We start from the raw sequence: 12835 nt of genomic DNA, 5'->3' as shown, positions 1-12835 counted from the left end.
GGGATGATGGCCTTGGCGCAGTGGATATGACACATGCCTTTGGTGTGGGAGACCTGTGTTTGATTCCCACTGCAATACATCAACCAATGTGTCCCTGAGCAACCCCTAGATGCTCGTGAGGTGTGCGACCTCTGACATAATAGCATTTGTAAGTCACTTTGGATAAAATCGTCAGTTAAATGACATGTAAAGTGTCTCATGATGGTATTTTGTAGTTGCAGAGGTTATTTCAAACCTTTGTATTATTTGCGGTTGCTGGTGCAATATGAAAGCTCATTTGGATACAAGAGCTCACATTGACACTTTTGTTCGGCTTCAATACAATGTCAACACAGGTCTAAGGTTTTCTAAGATCCCAATTATCATCAAAATGAGATAACCTATAAATATATTTATGCAAGACAGTGAAGTTTTACATGATTTAAAAGTAAAATTTCAAACAAATTTTGCTTGGATTTGTGATACATTTATGATAAAAGTCTCTGAGTATTCGTAGAATTCCTAGACTGATTCTCTGTTTTCGCCTGGTATTATTGTTAGTATCTTTACAGTACTAAATACAGTACAAAAACCATATGGATAATTTAATTTACTTTGTTCAAATCATGACATCAGTCAGTCAACATACACTTGGGACACATGTCAACCATACAACATACAGAATATTGTATAGTGGAAATTACAAACAAAAATGAGACAAATTAATTACTCACATAATCTCAACAAGACACAACATACTGTGATGATGCACACTCACACACAATATGTAACTGAGTCGATTACACAAACAGGTAAATTCTCAGGCATTTTTGTCATCAGAGTAAGCTCAACTGAAAAACATGCTTTGTGAGATGATTCAGAAATACCATAAAAAAAGCTACAGGGACACTCACAGCCCAAAACACATTGAAATGCTGAAATTCAAGATCGCAGATATGATATGAAACATAAGGAAATACAAAAATACCATATGCAATTAGATTTACACTGTTAATTTGTATTGCAATTAAATATATGACATTTCCAAATAGTTTTCTTCCATTTGACAATCTTGTTCCCATTTTATCTTTGCTTTTTATCATGAATTTATAAAATTATGTTGTTATTCATGCCAAGGGCCAAGTAATAAGTAGCAGTTACATGACCTTGAGGCCCAAGTGAAGTATCCAAAAACCACAGTCCAACAAATGCATAGTCACTGCCATAAAAATGAATACCAGAAACATTTGTTTTGGTACAACTGCATCTTTTGCGGGGTATTCTTTTTTTTTTTTTTACTAGATTTGCTTTGAAACCATGCAATTGTATTTTCCAATACAATGATAACAACTTATCTAAACACAGTTTGAATCAATCATTGTGTTATCCATTTTGATTGTACATCTACATCCTGTGAGAGTTCCAAGTTCCACAGTGATGTCCAGCCAAACATAATTACATACAGTATGTACAAACACACAGAAAGACACAGAGAGAAGCAGACATTTTTAAAAAGATATGTCACAGAAATAAATATTTTTGTGATGTAATCCAAGTAAAAACTCTCATTCTGATCTTTGATTATCTTTATTACATTTGTATCAGCTCCCACTGTGAGTACTTTCTTGGCACTTTGCCATCACCCTTTGAGATTTGCAGGAGATTCAGAGAAACTCATATTGCAAACACCCTTGTACAACACGACTTTCAGCAGCAACACTAATGTTACATAACAAGGTTTACCATATATTGCTGTAGCCCTTCTCGCCCTTATCTCATTCAACGTTTAAAAAAGCACGTATGATAGTTGGCAGATGAAGCATTCAGAATGATAAAGTATTCGTGGTGTGCATGCTTGCAGCTGCATATACAATATGCATGTGTGTCTGCAATATTTAGTTCAGTGGGACATGAACACCCCCCCATATCAATGCACGTCATAGCTACCACCTGCATCTCTTTAGTCCCTTTTCATTTTGAGATGCAAAATGATGTATGAGAAAGCAACTAATGGGAAAAGTATCCATGGCAACAACAGCCTATTCACTTTCCTTCTTTGCAGTTTTCAGTTCAGGTGTAATAATTTGCAGGAGTAACAAATGCTCAAAAACCACATCAATGGTCCGTCACTAGAGACTAGGTTTGTGGTTGTCATTAACAAAATGTGCAGAATTAGTTTTTTAAAAATCCACTTGAGGTGTCCAGTGTCCAAACACATCTCTTGATTCATTCCAATCTCCTCCTTTATATGAGGATGGGTGAAACAGCAAAGTTGTCCATCATCAGGAGACAAGTGCCAAGAAGGAGAGGCAGGTGAGGAAGAGAGAGGCAGAGAGAGATATAATAGAAGCTCCTCCACAGTCATTGGCATTCTCCTATAGGGACAAAACAGAAAGTGATTTAACTTTGTGTTCCTGCCTTTTGATTTAAATTCAATGCAATCAGGCTTAACATGATAGCAGATATAGAAGCTAGGATTGATTACAACAATGCACACTAATACAATTTGGTGCATAGAACCAGCACAGTAAGACAATGAGAGGAGGTTATGAAAAAAATAATGGGGTGGACAAATGAGAAGCTGACCTGGGCGTGGTAGGCGTGGCAGGACTCGGGGCGTCGGCGAATCTTCTGGTACCTCATCCTGTCACACTTCACTGAGGCATTATGTACAGCGGGGTCAAGGAGCAACAACAGGAGCAGCAGAGGTTTCTTTTGAGTCGTCATTCATATATCAATACACTGAAAATGACATATTTCACAAATGTACCACAGCAGGTGCACACACAGCCTCAGAATTTGAGCGAGTGGGGCAGGCGTGGTGCAATGTGAAAATCAAAACACAATTTGCAATTATAGTGTTCACGGGTGGGAAGCTGCTAACAGATCCTCGACTTGTTGCAACATTAGCGACTCCTTGTTGGTCTGTCTACACCCTCTCCAGAGCAAAAGGGACTGCAATACAAATTAGTTTATTTTCAGAGAAAGTCAACAAGAGCAGCAAACTGAATGTATGTAAAGCAAACTCTAACAACATCTAATGTAGTATGTGTGTTAAGGTGAGATAATTTCTCGAGATGAACCGGTATCCATTAATATAAAAATATCAAAGGATATATTTCACTTCTTTGGGCTCCATGGTGAGGGGTGGGTACTGTCTGGAGCAGTCACAGTCTGCCTGCACCACCAACATCAACAGGTTGCTCTCGGGTATCTGTTGCACCACAAACATCCTGAAACACACACAAACATAAGCATAGAAAATGAAAACCTCTCATGTATTGTATGACATTAACACTTTCTCAAGTAGGGGGCGCTGTGCCAGGGCAGCTACAATTCCCACAATGACTGTTACGCTGATCAAAAATATATATATCAAAAACTCTCAAATAATGTTTCATATAATCATGTATAGGGTAAGTTCTATTCAAAAAATATGTTTGCAGAATTACTTGACTGCATGGGTTGGTCGTACTGGGTAATAAACATTTTGAAATCTGAGCAGTGGTGCTGTAAGCAGTATTTGTACTGCTTTATATCTGTTTTGGCCTCATGAGGGCGTTCACACTCAACCTATGAACACACACACACACACACACACACACACACACACACACACACACACACACACACACACACTAAGATGCTTTCCTTTCTCTCTTCTTCACCTCCTTGTGCCTCACATCATCTCTGTTTCTGTCACCCACTCTCCCCATATCTTTTTCTCATTTACCTCTCTTAATACTTTCTTTCTCTCTCTCTCTCTCTCTCTCTCTCTCTCTCTCTCTCTCTCTCTCTCTGTTTCTCAGTCTTTCTATAACCCAATGCACCCAGATCTATTTCTGTTCCTTTCCACTGATTTCCTTCTTTCTGATACTCACACTGCTCTCAGTATGCAGAGCAGAGCAAAGCCAAAAATGGATTTTTGAAGGACAATTTAATACGACTGGTCGAGGGCTTAGAGGGGACTGCGCTACAGATTTGTGTGTGCATAAGGGTGCATGAGTGTGTGCTTACTTCTGGCAGCGTCCACACTTAATAATGCTGTTGGTCTCTTTGACTGATGGCTCGTAGACGAAGCTGGGGTACTCGGTGTCACACGGCTGCAGGATGTCCCCTCTTTTCTTATGAGCTGAGGCTAATCGAGAAATAGATATGGGTCATGTCTCAAGGTGGGAATTACAATAAGTGTGTGTATGAAAGTGTATGTGTGACTTTTTCTTGATGACTGACAGGCTTAGAGTCTGTGACAGGAGAATGCTGGGTGCGGTGCTATTTAAATGCTTCACACTTTAGCCATTAATTGCTCTTTCTACCATGACCAAAGGTACTCTAGCTCCCTGTGTATTCCAAACAAAATTGAATTTGGTTTCTGTGTACAGGTAAAATGATGGGTTTGAAACCAGAAAGAAGTGCCATAATGGCTTGTTGAAATTTTGATGTCTGGTTGTGAGCTATGTTTTCTGTCTGACTTCCTCAGAATTACATTAGTTTCAGTGTAACACTATGCTTAGGTCTTGTTTTGTAACACTTGCCAGTGGCACCTGTTCCCACTGAAAGCCACTCACATAATCAGAGACACCACATTTGATGTAGTCTGAAGTATACTACAAACACTACACCACACACAAAATGCAAAAAAAGTAGTTTTACAGAACCCTGATGTTTCTAACACTTCAGGACAGATACTCACACAAGCTGAAATGTGGCTTGGCTGAATGGAGGGATGATGATGATGATGATGATGATGATGATGTGGAGTAGGAGGAAGAGTGGATGATTGACAGGTGGAGTAATGAGGAAGGTGAATGTGTGATCGATGGAAAGACAGAGACAGATGAGAGGCGAGTGGATCAGAGGACGTGATGTTGTTATTCCATAATGACTTTTAGACTGGTGATTAAGGTTGCACACAATTCACAGTAAACACTCCTGGTATTGAACTGACACAACATCCATGTGTGTCATTCAATGTGCATGGGTTAAAAGAGAGCCACTTTCGTGACATTTAAAACTCTGGCTTCAGGCTCAACGTACTTCGCTAACCCACTAATCTCGCTTTGTGGTACACCCCTTCTGCTCTGAAGGTTGTGATGATTTAAGGAATATACATGATTTATGCACATGGAAGGACATTTCATAGACATTTTTTCTTGTAGAGCTCACCGTCAGCGAAATGCTCCGTGTGCCAGAAGCCACAGATATTAAACTCCAGGAGAAACCTTGTGGAGAAGAGAGAAGAGGAGAGTGGACAGAGAGAGGGAGTCAATTAGGCGGCCATCATTATAGACCAAAGCAGCTTGCAAGCAGATTGCAATCAGCTTTCAAAAACTTGGCAAGGACCCAAAGTTGTGTCATGGGAATATGAGAAAATGGGTCCTAAAATGATTCAGCACTAATTGGTAGCTGTTTTTTGGATGACTGGATAAGCCTTACCAAATCTCTACAATAAAAAACAAAAATGTCCAGCACATAACTTCCAGTTAACTAGTGAATTGGCGTTTTTACAATTCAGCTATATTAAGGGGTAAAGAAATAAGACATGCTTAGGCTCAGGAAGAAGAGAAGGTCGGTGGTTCCGGCCCCCTCGCAGTCTATATAATGAAGTGTCCTTGGGCACTTTGAGTGGTCGCTAACACTAAAAAAGTGCTATATAAATGAATCCATTTACCCTAATAGGTCAGTTAGTGAGCTTCAGAGATGCTGGTAGGCTGATTTTGCTCGTTTGTGACAGAGCCAGACTAGCTGTTTCCCCCTGTTTGCATTCTTTGTGCTAAGCTAACTGACTGTTGGCGGTAACTTCATATTTACCATACAGACATTAGAGTGGTATTGATCATCTTATCTAACTCTTGGCAAGAAAGCGAATAATCATAGTTCCCAAAATGTCAAACTATTAATAATAATTTTGTATTGTCAACCAAGAAAAAAAACCTTCTACTGCTTTTACACAATTTTTTGTTCTTATAGTAAACTTATTTTAGACATACTGACATTCCGGTTGCCCCTAGCAACACTTACAGTAGGAAGTTGGAGAGGAACCACTTGAGGGCTGAAGCCAAACCATAGAACGGCTGAAGAGATAAACAGATTATAGTTACTGGAGAATTGATTAGACCATTAAGGTAATTATATTGCATACAGAGCGAGTACACTGTACATACACTAAGAAGTGGACGGGCGCTGCTGACAGAGTGCGAGTTCATCTTACACATGGCCTGGTAGTCGAACAAGGACACCCTGAGGAAACACACACACAAAAGCACATGGTGTTGCTCCTCAGGCAGTATTTCACTGACTTACATCGATTCCTTGACCCCCCTGCAGACTATTACACACAATGTCGTACAGCTGAGCCTAATCTTTGTAGAAACCCTGATTCCAAACTTAACTTAGAAAAGAATGAAACCAGAGAGCAAATCATCCCAGTGATAGAATTGCCTTCCTTTGTAAACAGAGGATTTTCCAAGTGTTTAGACTTTTTCTTGTTTTTCTACAATACATTATGTACTGTATATATGGTCCTTTTGCAGGTTGAGGTACAAGAACACATAAACACACAAATTTGCAGATGCATGAACATATAAGCGCAAATAGTGCACAGCCACTGAGCTTCATGCATGCTCAAAACCAGTTATGTAATATTCCATGTGAAAGGAAACATGACAAAATCTTTTAGCTGTATAAAAATAGCACATCACTCATGAGATTTCAAACATAAAAGATGGGGGAAAAGTAACAGGAAAGAAAATCTAGAGCAGTCACAGAAGCTGAAAGGGGAGCAAAAGGAATACTGCATGTACAAAGATTGAAGCTAACCTTGGCACATAGAGAGTACAACACAGGGCAGAGACTATACCATTATATAGCAATAAAAACAAAGCTTTTGAGTCTCTATAATGACAGTAAAGCACGCCCTCCATGCCATGGGTTTCACATGCATAATGCATGGCTTAGGTGTATAAAAACCAAAACAGAAAACATTTGCAAACCACCCTCTTGGTTAAGACAAGCATCAACAGCAACCACTTCTGTTTGTGATACAGCATGAGGATGACATGTAATCAAATTCCTGAGCCACATTTAAATGCATGCTGTCATGAGCATGAGACAGCGGGAGGCATAATACATGGCACTCAACATTGTGATGTCGGGCACTGCAGCTTCTTGACTAATTGATTTAGAGAAGTTTACATGAAGTTTAAGATGCTTGAGCTCTCGCAGGCCCTGTCAGGACGAGGTAACCCCCTGTCCTGTGCTTACAGAGAGACTGTCAAGACAGAGAAGTAACCAGACACAACTATACTGCCAACCAGTCAGGCAATGACAACCAGACATTACCTTTTAAACATGCCCATTCTGATTAGTGTTGTCATCACAGATCCGTCGACCTCGCCAAAAAATCTTCCCGCCTATTAGAAAAGAGAAAGGGCAAAAAAACGTGTGAAACCATCTGAACTGAGCTGAGCTGAGCTTATTCATATCATGATAAACTGACAGAGGGACTATCAACTCCCATCTTTCTACTTTCACCTCAATGTGAACTGTATGATCAATTATTCATCCAACTATGCTGTGTATTGGTTTAAAAGCAATGTATCCCATCACAGATGATTCTTTTGTAGTGACTCTACAGCTAATCTCTTTAAAGGAATTTTTGGGAAATATGCTTATTTAGGTAGTTTTTTGCCAGTAGTTAAATGAGAGGATTGATACCACTTTTATGTCTGTACAGGGAATATAAAGCTACAGCCAGCAGCCAGTTAGCTTAGCTTAGCATAAAGACTGGGAATGGCGGGAAACAGCTAGCCTGGCCAAAGGTAACAAATATGCGTACTATCACTACAGGCACAAACAGTACCACGCGGCAACTATCTAACTCTCGGCAAGTAAGTGAAATGTCAAACTATTCCTTAAACATAATTTCACTCAAAACACATATGTGCATATTGTAGGAGCATTATTGCTTTAATCAATAATGCAATAGTTATGTATGTTGTGAATGTATTATGAACTTTCATCTGCTCAAATTAATGAAACTACTTTGTACAATCACACATAAGAGTAAGAAAGATTGTCATCACATCGGTTTGGTTTTGGTCGTTTTGTTGTGTTGCATAAATGAAGCTTCTGTAGTATTGTGCTACATATACAGTTGTTGTGATTCATGAGCACTGACTCATTTTAATGCTTAAACTTATTATTGATAGTTACTGTGGGAAAAGGCTGAAAACTTTCAAAACTTGCCATCTTCAGCGTGTAGCCTGCTAGCTTGAAGTTTGTCGTTGTTTCCCGAAGCGAACAGAGTTTGAGAACGGCAACACACAGTGAACGGAAGGTGAGGGACATCCGGCGCGTGAGCCACGTGCCGGATGTCAGGCAATTATCCTGGATATGTACTTCCGTTGATCCAGACTAATAACTACTACGTTTTTTCTAAAAAAAAAAATATTTTTGGATATTCCGAGTGCGTTGTTTCGTTGAAAAATTGACAGGCGTAAAAGCTCTCAAATAATCATCACACTTTATCACTGTGTGTGTATCTGTGTGTGTTTGTGTGTGTGTGTGTGTGTGTGTGTGTGAACTCACATCATTGCGCTGTTTAGATATTATGACAAAGCCATTATTGTCAATCACGTAGCATGCGATATCCTAAGACGAGAAAAAGAGACAGAGAAAGCAAATACTTATGTGAGGAAAGATCTGTGTCAAACATCACTGGCAAAGATAACAACAAGCTAAATAATTCATGTAATTCAAGTTATGACTCAAAATTAAAGTTATATGAATCTATTTCTTAGTGGCTCCAAACAGCAGGACAAGATAAAACGTTTTTTTTTTTTACTTTTTGGGACTTGAATACCAAGACATAATATAAGTCAATTCATGCTAGCTTGATTATTCATATTCACTTCATATCAGACAGAGAGAAAGATATACTCACAAAGCTGTCACACCGAAGAGGACAAACTCCATCAGTATCAGAGCACTGGAGGACAGACAGGGAGAAAAGAAAATGTTTGATAGGAAGTGTTATATGTGTCATTATCTGATGAGTAGTGTGTTTACAGAAGAGCAAGTTTGTGTATGTGAGGAAATGATTTAAACACATGGTCTGTCTGTCTTTTCTGTGGAAGTGTTATGCTTGAACATGTGTCAATGTCGACAAGTGCATGTGTATGTGTGAAAAAACATGCAACTGTTGGTGAGAAGGTGTTAATTTCAGTGTGATGTGTCTACCTGTGATGGGCTTCTGAGTGTCTTGGTTGCTTGCTAGTGCAAGTTTAATTTCTGCATGTCTGTGACTGTGTGTGTGTGTGTGTGTGTGTGTGTGTGTGTGTGTGTGTGTGTGTGATCTTTTTTAACTGGAGTGTGAAGCTGACTTCACAGAGTTCAGCAGGCGTTGAAGATGTTAAAAGATGTTTTGAAAAATGAGAAAAGGGGAACTTATGCATACTTACATCTGTGTCATTTGGCTGAGAAGACACGGAAAGAGATAAAAAGAGAACATGAAGAAGAGAGAGAAACATTACTTCAGTTAATGATGTGTAAGCCAATGAACTGACTGGTCTGTCTCACTCTGTTGCTGTTAGATTGCTGTTGACAAAGCCATTCATCATCTCAGAGCATATAGGAATAGACAAAAGACTGCAGATATAGTTTTTTTCATGAATGCAGATTTTTGAAATTTAAATACGGTTTTAACAGATGTTTAAGCAGGCCTGGAGAAAAATGGAAGTAGGAAAATGTAGAAGTTGCAGTTAGGTGTTTGGTGTATCTTACATAATTAGGTGTATTTACTATATATCAGCCTTTGCAACTGGACAGTGGAAGTTCTCTATCAACACTGTAAATGTTGCCTTCTAACACTTTCCCTCATCAGTGAAAGGGTCATGGGTCAAAATGTCAATAGTTCTCCTCTTGACTTCATGGTCACATCTTATGTACACAGTGTGTGTACAATATGTCTTTAGAATCATGGTCAAGCTATATAGAGCGTGTCGAAGTGTGAATGAGTCAATCTATCATCCTTTTCAATCCTATTACAGCGAAATGTCAGTCTTTCCCTTTGCTTCCCATCGCTGCCTCCTGAAATAAACTACAATTCAGTGCTTGGACTGACAGAAATCATGATCGTTCCCTGCATGCTGTTGGTACATAGCAGGGCTTGATTAGGGACAATTTCTGTAGGAAACTGTCGTCAGTTTCTGCTAATTACATAAACAAGTCAAGTCTAAAGGCCTGCGAGTAAAACCCATAGGTCACAATGTTTATTGGCCTTAAGAAACAACATAATGAAGATTGTTTATTCCTGTAGCTTTGGCCAGAAGTGGAGCCACACATCTAATCTGTCATGATTGGTGGCAGTGGGATTCAGATTCAGATTCAGATTCAGATAACTTTATTAACTTTATGTCTTTTTATATAGTGGGTAAAAAGACATGGGGTCCTTGAAATCAAAAAGGGTTAATTTGCTCTGCAAATTTACTGAAAACTGCCCATTAGATCATTATCATTTGTGTGCACAATTGCTATTTTGGATTCATGAAGTGTCCAATGTGGAAAAGGCTCATTCAAGGCTTCTCAGGGGAACATGAATGTGCATAGTAAATTTCATGGCAAAATGCCTGTTACATTATGATATTTGCTTGAATTTCCCCTTGGGGATCAATAAAGTATCTATCAATCTATCTATATAATTTTACTGATGTTGCTCTAGAGAAACCGTCACATAATCACAAAAAATAATGTTCTTATATCACCAGATGGACTGATCGACTGTCTCAACAATTCTATGTCTCATGCAGCCTCTTCACCTCTAACATCAGAGCCAGAATTCTGAATCCTTGCAGCATGTAAGAGGCTGTTCCCCCAGATCCTGTGTTGGTTAATGTGTCTAGTCTAGGGGGCTCCAGGAGGAGCCCTGAAACTCAATTGAACTGTTTCTCACTGTGACTGATGATCCCACTGTCTGCTCGCATACACACTTAAACTCAAAGTAAGCAACACACTACAGTATTATAAGCATGATATACTATTATATACTGAGCTTTGCTATAAAGCCTGATTATACAAATTGCATAAATATATTTTGAAGCAAGCTGCTCAATTTCTGAAGATATATTTTGCAACTATAAAATATTCTTGTTTGCAAAAGTCAAATTCTGTTTCTGTGATTGCACTAATTACACATATATTTTCATTTCATATCTTAAAAGTTGCAGTGCAGTGCTATTACACACAGAAACAGTATGCAAGTAACAAATATGGGGTTATAAAGAAAGGAAGACCAGCTGTGTCTTGTCCATGACATAAAGAGCATGTCAACATGTGAATGGCAAAGAATCTATCATCTTTGATTCTCATTACTATCACCTCACAGCCTCTCACTGCATCTCCACTCACTGTCAGACAAAGAGATAGATCCTTACACTGCAGGATTCACATTGTATATTTTAATGTGATGTATCTTTAGAAAGTTGTGTGTTTGCTGGGACAGTATACAAAGTGTGTGCTGTACAGAGATGTCAGAACATTTTCCTATTTACATTCTGAGCTTATGCTTTATTCTTACCCTCACTAATTTATAATTCATTAACTAATAACATTTTAAGGCACTCAACTTTATACTGTAGCTATAAGGTCAGATGGGATTTCCCTCACTTACGTAACTCTTCCCCCAAGATCTGAGAACTAAGTACAGAGTTCTTTGGAATGATCATTTCATTCAAACATATAAAGATTAAGCTAATTTGATGTTGTAAGTAATTAAAGCAAACCAATTATTAGTTAATTGTGAATTCAATATTTCTCTCAGAAACACCTAATGATGAGTAGTGTGATAATCAGGAAAAAAAATCAATATTTCCCAATGAATCACAAATCATTCCCAATTCATAAAGACAATGAATAAAAATAAAATACTTGTAACACCTTTACTGCTAGACAATGCATAGGCAACATAGAAGAAGATCCAAAGACTAAATGTAATCTAAGATTTTTTTCTTACAGCACTGCCTGTGTCTAGCCCACTGGGCCAATATGACACCCTCTTTGGCAGAAGTCATTGTGACCTGTCACTGTACTTCCTCCTGAATACATGCATTTCATTCAGGATTTTACAGCAGGAACAGTATCTTCACCCCGAGGTAGCTTAACACTTAAAATAGACCACAGAAAGGATTTTCACACATACATATAGTACACACCCATGCATGGATGGATACATATGAACATAAACAGACAGGACAAGCACATACTGTGAGTGCCCGCACACATAAACCCCTTTGAAATAAAGATGCTTGACAGTAAATACATGACATGAAGATAAGATGATTATGTAAGCTATCTGAAGAGAAGAGATGAGGGAAGAAGGAGGAAGTATGGGAGATAAAAGCAGAAGGACATGAGAGGAGAGAAAATTGAGAATTTAGGCAGGAGAAGAGAAAGTCGTAGGTGCAGACAATATGAGAATGGGAATTACTTTTTAGCATAAAGCATAAATCTAGTGGATAACAAGACCACTGTAAATGCTGCTAATTAGTTCCTAGTTGATGAATATGGACACTTGTGCACAGATGGTCATGCATATGGTCCCTGTCAACATTACACACATTAACAGACACATATATGGTACTCTCTTTTTCACACCTTCACAAACACACACACACACACACACACACACACACACACACACACACACACACACACACACACACACACACACACACACACACACACACACACACACACACACACACACACACACACACAGCTGTGGTAGCTATCCATCATTTAATGGCTAGCCAGCAGCCCTAATGCTCTTTTAACTGCTTTTACAGCCATGGGAGCAGAG

General features: G+C 38.8%; 1 protein-coding gene across 8 annotated transcripts in view; it reads right to left on the bottom strand.

Annotated features, from left to right (window-relative positions):
- Positions 1 to 574: 574 nt before the first annotated feature.
- Positions 575 to 12835, bottom strand: part of cacna2d4a (calcium channel, voltage-dependent, alpha 2/delta subunit 4a) — an 88986-nt gene continuing 76725 nt past the window's right edge. For 7 of the 8 annotated variants that reach the window (XM_031313374.2, XM_035995962.1, XM_035995957.1 and 4 more), the window contains 12 exons: positions 9441 to 9455; positions 8924 to 8968; positions 8569 to 8631; positions 7321 to 7391; positions 6144 to 6219; positions 6001 to 6053; positions 5146 to 5201; positions 4673 to 4693; positions 3997 to 4117; positions 3097 to 3212; positions 2566 to 2648; positions 575 to 2354 (listed from right to left, as the gene is read on the bottom strand). In XM_031313374.2, coding sequence (XP_031169234.1) covers positions 2262 to 2354; positions 2566 to 2648; positions 3097 to 3212; positions 3997 to 4117; positions 4673 to 4693; positions 5146 to 5201; positions 6001 to 6053; positions 6144 to 6219; positions 7321 to 7391; positions 8569 to 8631; positions 8924 to 8968; positions 9441 to 9455 — 813 coding nt within the window. In that variant the 3' untranslated portion in view covers positions 575 to 2261. The remainder of the gene's footprint in view (positions 2355 to 2565; positions 2649 to 3096; positions 3213 to 3996; positions 4118 to 4672; positions 4694 to 5145; positions 5202 to 6000; positions 6054 to 6143; positions 6220 to 7320; positions 7392 to 8568; positions 8632 to 8923; positions 8969 to 9440; positions 9456 to 12835) is intronic. The other variant, XM_035995960.1, reaches the window with a different exon arrangement.

This window comes from Sander lucioperca, chromosome 20 (genome assembly GCF_008315115.2).
Source record: "Sander lucioperca isolate FBNREF2018 chromosome 20, SLUC_FBN_1.2, whole genome shotgun sequence".
NCBI classification, from domain to species: Eukaryota; Metazoa; Chordata; class Actinopteri; order Perciformes; family Percidae; genus Sander; species Sander lucioperca.
The sequence above is the reverse complement of the archived record's forward strand: the minus strand, read 5'-3'. Positions and strand labels throughout refer to the sequence as shown.